The 9,489-nt window shown below is 43.1% G+C and overlaps 1 protein-coding gene across 2 annotated transcripts; it reads left to right on the forward strand.

Annotated features, from left to right (window-relative positions):
- The first annotated feature begins 770 nt into the window (after nt 1–770).
- On the forward strand, nt 771–6,058 carry LOC147127729 (uncharacterized). 2 transcript variants are annotated; one of them, XR_015084177.1, is made up of 3 exons: nt 771–988; nt 4,603–4,848; nt 4,920–5,058. XR_015084177.1 is itself a non-coding variant. In XM_086020386.1 (2 exons), the coding sequence occupies exons 1-2, from the start codon at nt 4,140–4,142 to the stop codon at nt 5,397–5,399; spliced, it is 1,167 nt and encodes a 388-aa protein (XP_085876512.1). In that variant the 5' UTR covers nt 2,973–4,139; the 3' UTR covers nt 5,400–6,058. The 2 variants fall into 2 exon arrangements, 1 of the variants encoding a protein (XP_085876512.1); XM_086020386.1 differs by lacking the exon at nt 771–988 and adding an exon at nt 2,973–4,509 and having other exon boundaries at nt 4,603–6,058.
- The last annotated feature ends 3,431 nt before the right edge of the window (nt 6,059–9,489 follow it).

Consider the following 9,489-nt stretch of genomic DNA (forward strand, 5'->3'; position numbering starts at 1 on the left):
AAATATTATGGCCACAAATCGAGCAGGCGCGGCGTGGAGTAAAACGAGCCTACAATCGTGGTCCACACGGTTACATAGAGGGATGGAAAATTGGCTAATAACCGGCCAGTTGAAACACGAATATACAAAATGAGTGACAGTTATCAATATGGGACTTGTTCGTTCATCAGAGTAAGATAAGTTTCAGACTTCTAAGAAAGTTGTTTACTGTTTATCTTGGACTTTAGTAAACAACGCACACAATGAGGAGAGAAGACACTCGGCACAATATTGTCTTTTTTCTTGCAAGGAGAGCGCAGGGAAGTGTACTATTACAGTTCCTAAAACCCTCTACCCAGCTCCTGCGCTTCCTCTCTTTTTATTTTCTTAGGAGGCCCTGATTACAAAGGTGTTCCAGCTCTAAGGGAAAGGGGAGCGAAAGCATTCTGGAACACTCTGAAATTGTTTTGTCTATGTGTAAGAATAATAATGCATTTTATTATTCATGTGTTTGATTTTTATCATTAGGCCAACTTGCTTGGTGTGCTTTGCTTTCACATATATATTTTAATGGCTCACACACACACACATAGACAAAACAAGTTCATAGTGTTCCAACTGCTTTCGCTCCCCTTTCCCTTAGAGCTGGAACACCTTTGTAATCAGGGACACCGAAGAAAAATAAAAAGAGAGGGGGCGCAGGAGCCGGGCAGAGGGTTTTAGGAACTGGAATAGTACACTTCCCTGCGCTCTCCTTGCAAGTAAAAAGACAATATTGTTGTAGAGTGTCTTCTCTCCTCATTGTGTGCATTGTTTACGAATGTCTCACTTGGTGTGAACCTGACATTAAATTGGTCCTTCGAGCCGGATCCCTATATGCCAGAAGGTTTCCAGCTGTCGAGTTAACCTCTAGGTAAAGTCCATGGCCACGGCTCTGTGGGACTGGACTTGGCTCCACTTCTGGGAACTGAAGGCTGCCGGGAAGCCGGAGGAGTGAAGACATTTCTGGGTGAGTAGGAAACTCGCGACACTCATGGATGAGTGAATTGTGCGCTGGTAAAAAAAAACCTTGACACTACTAGTCCCTGGTCAAGTAGTGAGACAGAGTAAGTCTATAAAACTGTGAGACAGAGTAAGTCTATAAAACTGTATGGGCGATGGTGTCCTGTATGTACTTAAACTCCGTGAAAAACGCTGCTAAAAGTGTGACTGTGTAAACTGTGTGAGTGGATATAAACAGGATTGTAAGTGACAACTTTGTGTGGACGCAATAGGCAAGAGTCCTCCGCCACTTGTGGTAGAAGCTTGAGGATTGCCACACACTGTGTTGATTGTCACCCTGTTTTAAGGTAAAAGTCAGTGTAGGACACCCTAAGTGTCATAAAACTGACTCTTCATCAAAAGAATGGGGGAAAACTAACAGTAAAATCGGTGATAAAAGTGATCCTAAACAAAACCTCGCATGCAAAGATTGGACATTTGTGGAGCGTCACTGTCCTTCCAAAATACAACACTTAAACCTTTGGATAACAAAATATGACTTTGCTGGCCAGCTTAAAAAAAAGAAAATAATAATAATAAAGAATGGCGAAGGCCTGTGTACACTTGAATTCTGGGTGTGTGTATGTTTGTGCAAATCGGTTGTGAAACCCTGTGTGAAGTGTGTAAGTGAACAGAGTGATTGCGAATTGAAATACCACTAGGTATTTTATTCCATATAATTAGTATAGTATAATTAGTAGTATATGTAGTAGGATAATGAACAGCTGACTGGTGTGGATGCAGAAGCAAGAATTCTCCACCTGAAAAGGTTGTAGTGAGAATGACCACAACAGGAAATTTGAATTGCTGTCCTACTGATAAAAATCCAGTAGTTTTTAGAACACCCCAGGTGTTAGCAAGCTGGACCAAATTCCTATACAATTGGGGAAAATAGGTAGTAAATTAAATCATAAAATGCAATGTAAGGATTGGAAGTTTGTTGAAAAACAGGATCCTGATAAGATCCAATATTTAGACGCATCGATAGCTGAACACGTTTTTAATGGTTAAGTTAATTACACATAAAGTAGCCGTGTTACAGGAATCAATCATATAGCAGAAGCGTTTAATGGGCAAAAAGTAAGAAACGAAGATAATGTGACTTGAGCGGCGGCGGCGCAGACATCAGGGAGGGGCACCTGGGCCCTCTGCTCCTCTCTTGTCTGACCCTGCGACAAGGCGGAACAATTCTTGTTCATTATGCAATTCTCCAGGCTCCAAAACATCAAACGAAGGGGTGGATGATGTCATTTTTTTAGGTCTAACAAATTGTTGCTGAATCTGAGTTCCAAATTATGCAGGAATCATTGGTGAAAAAATGTAATGGTGAAGACCTCAAATGACATCATCTTTAAGGTAGACCAATGAAGCAGGAAAGTTTTTTGTGAAATAAAGCAAATTTTAGTGTTAAGCACAGCATTATCTTAAATTATGGCGACCCCTTATTCAGTTGATAGATTGTAAAGGTCATTTTTCGACCTCAGTTTTGGTGCGGCAAGATAGAGACAAAATGAAACTAATTCTTTCGAATTGGACGGTGCATTGCCGCACTGTGGAAGAGCAGTTATTGCAGCATCCATTGCTGTACAAACAAATGCAGCAATGGATGGCTGCCTCAGTTTCCAGTTGTTGTTTTTTAAGTGCAACCATAGTTTTGTTCCATCCCCTGATTTTGAGAGTGCCACGTGCAGTCTCTGCATTGTTTTAACAAAGGACCATGATCTTTTTATCACTAGCGAAACATTTACCTTGTATGTATTGAGACAACGTCTAACTAAAGAGACGCACGATGTTAAACCCAGCCACATTGTTAGTACTTCCTGAGGATGGAGGAAGACATGATTGCCACACTGTAAACACAAACATTCATATTACTCAGAAGTATTGTGTTGAACTAACTCACTTTTTGATAATTTGTTCTAAACACTCATTTTAATTAAGTTGTTAGTAATTCCTGACGATTAAATTAATTGTCTTGAGTTTACATGTGTTAAACAAATTAAATATTTAGAACTTCTGGATTTTTTTTTTTATGGTGAAATGCTATCTATCCCTTTGGAACTTCACATTTTTATTGTTTTCCTGTTACAAAAACATTTATTGCATGCAGTAGCTGATATATCCTTGTTGGCATACCGGTTTTTAAATATAAAATCCATCCATCTATTCATTATCATGAAGTAAATGAGGTACACTGTGTGAAGCACTTTGATTACCAAAGGTAGATGCGCGCTATACAAGTGTTGGCCCTTGTAACCATTTAGCGCTATAAACTCAAAATAATTAAGTTGGTGGTAGTACTGTGCGCTCAGAATTGATAGCTTGTTTACACGTAAAGAGTTCAAATTACGTTTACTTATCATTTCTAAGGCAACGAGTTTCCATATTTATTTTTATTTTTTTATAAACTGAACTTCTTGATTTTTACAGTGCATGTGTTGGCAGAAATAACTCCAGTTCTCGCGTTTGCCACAATGGCGATAACCTTTGCATGGTATTGGAAGAATTAGAGGCATGGTAACATCAATGGGCAAGCCAGTTATGCGTGCAGAACTCTTATCAAAGCTTTTAGACACAATACAGCTGGCACACACACTCTGGCCGTCTGCAAGTGTGCAACACACACATCAGGCACAGACAGTGTGTCCCATGGGAACGCATTTGAGGTTAAGACAGACCCAGCTACAGGATAAATGCATGTTAGCAGTGAAAGACATACGAATTTACACAAGGGCATATTAAATGGCATGCAACAACAAAGTCCTGAAGCAGAACAAGAACTTTGAATAAAGAAAAAAATTTCATAACAAAATAGTTCTTTCAAAGACGTGGTCGACACTCAATCTGAGGGTCACTGTGGGGGTTGGGCCTTTCAGGCCTCCTACTGCAGCTATTTTTAATTCATCTTGTTGGGGATTTCTTTTGTGGGCTTATTCATCAGGTTTTGATCCTTATTTTCCTGTTGTAATTTGTGAAGACAGTACTATGTCTCCTTCTGAGATTCCTAGAGTAAGTTCATGTGTTAAACAAACTAAGATAGTGACGAAACATGTTCCTCAAACTGATTTTGGCTGGGAAATGCACAAATTACAGGTGTGATAGTTGAACATAACAATTGGATGTTGTTAGTAGAAAATGCTGCAGGTCGAGTCAATTTTAGTTGCATTACGTGTCTAGGACCAAGACCGTTATTACGTATCATACCTACGAAAATAGATCACAATTGTCTTATGGAAGTTATGACCAAAACAAATCAGAATTCCACTTGGACATCCTGGGATTCAATTTATCCGCTGGCAAGGGCTGTGCGGGATAAACCTATATTTTCTGCAATAGTCGCAAAAAAAAAAAAAACTTGTATGAATCTCACCGGTACAGGCCCAAATTTGGGGTCGATCAACGCCGCCTGGTGTGACACCTGGTGCGCCCACCCGCGCTTGGATGTTACACCTCTCATTCCGCGCAGTGACGTGTGGCGGTGGTGTGGTGGTAAACAATTATATGACACATTGAGAAATGATTCAGGAGTTTGTGCACTTGTGTCATTGCTCTTACCCGTTACTATTTTTCCATCTACTGTAGAGGATATCCAGAGGGCAGCTCTGACGCACATTCCGCGAGACAAGTTGTTTAGGAGTCGGCGTAGTGCTTCCTGGAGGGATGGAGATCTGACCTATATTGATGCTATTGGCGTACCTCGAGGTGTACCAGATGAGTATAAACTGGTTGATCACATTGCAGCTTGTTGGGAGTCCATTTTTATTTGGATCACGCTGAATAAAAATGTTGACAGGATCAACTGCCTCCACTACAATGTGCAGAAACTGGGTAACTATACTGAAGCAGTATTTCTTGCTATTAAAGAACAATTGGCAGCCACCTCTCTCATGACGATCCAGATGCTCCTGGCGGAAAAGGGTGGGGTGTGCGCCATGTTTGGCGACCGGTGTTGTACATTCATACCTAACAACACGGCCCCGGAGGGGTCCTTCACCAGAGCCATGGATGGCCTCCGCGTTCTCGACCACAAGATGAAGGAGCACTCTGGAGTGGACACGTCTCTTTGGACGGAGTGGTGGGAAAGAACATTTGGTAGATACAAGGACTTGGTTTCCTTTGTCCTGGTTTCTGTTGCTGTGTTTGCAGCTATCCTCACGTTGTGTGGGTGTTGTTGTATTCCTTGTCTTAGAGCACTGCTCAACCGGTTGATCACTACAGCTATTGCACCTACGACGTCCAAATTGAACGATGTCTATCCGTTTTTGCTTTATCGTACAGTTGAGAGTAATGATGACACTGATGACACTTGTTTTGATGCTCCTGTTGACGTTTCGCTTTCTCTCCCAGATCTCTTTCCGGATCTTGGAGATCATGAGTAAATTACATTGACAACCTCGGTTGTAATTACATTTGTTTTCATGAGAGTGATTCGGTAGATTAAAGCCTTTGTGGAGGGTCTATTCGATGATATGAGGATTGTGTAAATGTAAGAGAAGCAGGGGGGAATGTGATTAATGTTGCATATAATGATTCGGGTGTTGGATTTTTCCAACACCGCATAGCAAGAAAGACAAAAGGAACTGTAATCGTACACTTCCCTGCGCTCTCCTTGCCACGTCAGAGTTTGGACGTGGATGGTATCGATTGCACTTCTGCACTTTCGCCTTCGAATCTACCTCACCTGCGCGTTGCGTTTTTACTCTTTTTAATTTTTGGAGACTATTTTTATTTTATTTTTTATTTATCTAAATTTTTGTTAATCTCTGGGTCGCTTGATCTCGCGGACTAGCATACAGCTAGCGTGAGACGGAAACGGGCTAGCTTGGGGCTAGCTTGGAGCTAGTGTATTAAAATGCCTTCAGACGACAGCGACGAACACAATGGCCTGCTGGAGAAGGCAAATAAGACAATCTCTGACCTAAGAAGGGATATTCGTCGTCTCTCAGAGGAGCTCCATGAGAAGGAATCGGTCATCTCTTGCTTCGCGACCCGTTTCCCCGAACTCTCCGCGGTGGTCATGAGAAGGCGCGCTCGTGAAATCCTGTCGGCGACAATGACGGCTGAGGCGGCTGGCCTCTCGGACACGGCGAAGTGGGATCCAATTGCCTGCCCGGGGCCATCCTGCTCGACACCGTTGCAGAGTGACACCTGGGTCAAGGTGGTGTCCCGCGGCCGGAGGGCCGGGGAGCAACCCCACCGCCCCCAACTGGTCCTGGGGAATCGGTTCGCCGCCCTGGCGAGTGAGTCTCCTGTTCCCATCACTGCACTACAGCAGTCGGAGACACCGACTGCTGCGTCCGACGCTGGGGCTGTGCTCCCAGGGGCTCCCTCGGATTCCCCGCCACCCACGGCGACGACCTCGGCCGGGAACCCCATGTTGGGCGGGTCCGCCGGTGACACGGCCATCCACTCACGCGTCGGGCTGCTCCGGGACGCGGTGTCCCGGTACAAGGGTGGTCGTCATCACCAGCATCATCGGCGACACTCATCGGTGTCATCCACCGTCTTCACTCGGCCTCGGCGGAGCCATCCTGGACAGTGGGGTCGTGAATCTTCCGCCGGTGGTGAGTCCCTTGGCGTTCCCTCCTCACGTCACCCACCGACCACCGTTATAATTGGCGACAGCACCATTAGACGTACTCACTATCCCGGCTGCGTCACCCGCTGTTTTCCCGGAGCGAAAGTCATGGACATAGTTAACATCCTGCCGGGTGTTCTTGACTCTCTGCCATCATCCATTACCCGGCTCATCGTTCACGTTGGGACAAACGAGACAATACGCCGACAGTCTGAGCAGACGAAGAGAGACTTTCACGCCCTCTTTGCCTTGTTAAGAACCTGCGGTCTCTCGGTCTGGGTGAGTGGCATTTTGCCGGCATTGTCTCGCGGAGCCGAGCGCTTCAGCCGCCTTTTAAGCTTGAACACGTGGCTCCTACGCACTTGTGGCCACCTTGACTTTGCTTTTATTGACAACTTTAACCTATTCTGGAATCGCCCGTCTTTTTACCAGCCGGATGGTGTTCATCCGAACTCTCTTGGTAGCAAGATTTTAGCCGCTAACATCCACCATGTCGTAACCAATTCCACTCCCAGCTGACTCTTGTTTACCAATCATATTTCTTCTTCTACTCATAAACGCTGCAATGACAATGTCACTACCATCACTTACAGGCCAATACCAGCTGCTCACAGTACCACCACCCTCACTAGCTCCCCCTGCAGGCCCTCATTATCATTACCACTATCGAACAATTTTCCCATTGAAACCATCACCGGCAGACGCTTCCCTTGCACACACAAACAACGTGGTTTTAACAGTGGTAATCTAGTATATGTTAATACTGCTCATTCGTACCACCATGAGCGCACGTCCAGCACAATAATTAATCTGGCCGTGCTGAACGTTCGCTCCCTTTTAAACAAAACTTTTATCATAAACGACCTGATTTTAGACAATAATTTACATGGTATACTTTTGTCTGAGACATGGCTTGGCACAGATGCTCCAGTTGCTCTCAACGAGGCTTGCCCACCGAATTTTAACTTTTTATTTTCTACAAGGGATGGCAAAAGAGGAGGCGGGACTGCATCAATTTTTATTAATACTCTTTTATCAAAGGAGATCATTTTTAGCAGCTATTTATCGTTTGAACACCATGCCTTTGTTTTTAGCAGTCCCCCTATTCCCTGCATTACCGTCTATAGACCTCCCCATCATTCCACTTCTTTTATTACAGAATTTTCAGAATTCTTATCCATTTTATATTCCAGTTATAACAGGATATTAATAACTGGCGATTTTAATATACACATGGACAACATCTCGGACCCACTATCCAGAGATTTTTCAAACCTTTTAAACTGCTTGGATTTTAAACAGCACGTCTTGCAGCCAACTCACAACAGAGGACACACCCTGGATTTGGTTATAACCTATGGCTTGTCTGCTGGTGTGTCCTCTGTTGTTGACTTGGCAGTGTCAGACCACTACTGTGTCTATTTTAACATCGCCAGTTTTAACCATCTAGCAGTCCCGGTCAGAACAGTGAAGAAACGCTACCTATCTTCTGAGGTGGCAGCAAATTTTATCGAGATCTTAAAAAACACTCCTGCTGACATTTTACCTGCACCCTGTGATCTTATTGTTGACAATTTTAACCTACATCTTAAATCATCATTAGATTCAGTAGCTCCACTTTTAATTAAAACGACAAAAACAAAGACTGTACCCCCGTGGAGAAACAATGCTATCAAAATATCAAAGAGAAAATGCAGGAGTGCAGAGAGGAGGTGGAGAAAAAGTAAACTTACAGTACACTATGAAATTTTATGCGAACAACTGAAATCTTACAATAAAACAGTAAAACTGGCAAGATCTTCCTATTTCTCAAACCTCATTACAGTCAATAAAAACAACCCCAGGGTTCTCTTCTCCACCTTTGAACTTTTAACTAGTTCTGATTTTAATAAGTCCCCACAGAGACCAACAGATGCTCTCTGTGAGGACTTTGCAGACCACTTCAGAAGTAAAATCGATGACATAAGATCCAGTCTTTTAGCCCGTCAAAACACAAGTTTTAATAAACCCGGACAATCATATTTACATGAGGAAACACTGGAAAGTTTTGCCCTGGTTGATGCAAGGACACTTGTTCGAGTTTTCTCCCAGGTAAACCCAACAACCTGCCTTTTGGATCCAATTCCCACATTTCTTTTTAAGACATTTTATGGATTTTTTGAAGAACAAATTTTAAATATAGTCAATTGCTCTCTTCAGACAGGCGTCTTCCCAGCTGCCTTTAAAACGGCGGTGGTGAAGCCCCTTCTGAAGAAGAGCGGTTCTGACCCGAGCGTTTTTAATAACTACAGACCCGTATCCAACTTACCGTTTTTAAGTAAGATTTTAGAAAAACTGGTTTTCATCCAGTTGAATCATTTTTTAAATACAAATAATATTTTGGAGAAATATCAATCTGGTTTTAGGATGAACCACAGTACGGAGACTGCTCTTTTAAGGATCTTAAATGATATTAGGTGCACTGCAGACGTGAGAAAACTCACAGTCTTGGTGCTACTGGATCTAAGCGCTGCTTTTGATACAGTAGATCACCAAATTTTATTAAATAGACTTAAAAATCTAGTGGGCATCTCTGGTACTGTTTTTGACTGGTTTTATTCCTATCTCACAGACCGATATTTCTTTGTAAGTATGGATACTTGTTCCTCTAAAACTCATGAAATTAAATGTGGGGTTCCTCAAGGTTCGATTTTAGGCCCCTTACTTTTTAATCTTTATATGCTTCCCCTCGGGGATGTCATCAGGGGACACGGCATCAGCTTTCACAGCTATGCTGATGACACGCAGCTGTATATTGCCGTGTCTCCTGATGACACAGGACCCATTGATACCCTTTTAAATTGCATTTTAGATATCAAGTCATGGATGGCAGATAATTTCCTACAGCTCAA

Source organism: Filicampus tigris, chromosome 21, assembly GCF_054856515.1.
Source record: "Filicampus tigris isolate MCC_2025a chromosome 21, RoL_Ftig_1.0, whole genome shotgun sequence".
NCBI lineage: Eukaryota > Metazoa > Chordata > Actinopteri > Syngnathiformes > Syngnathidae > Filicampus > Filicampus tigris.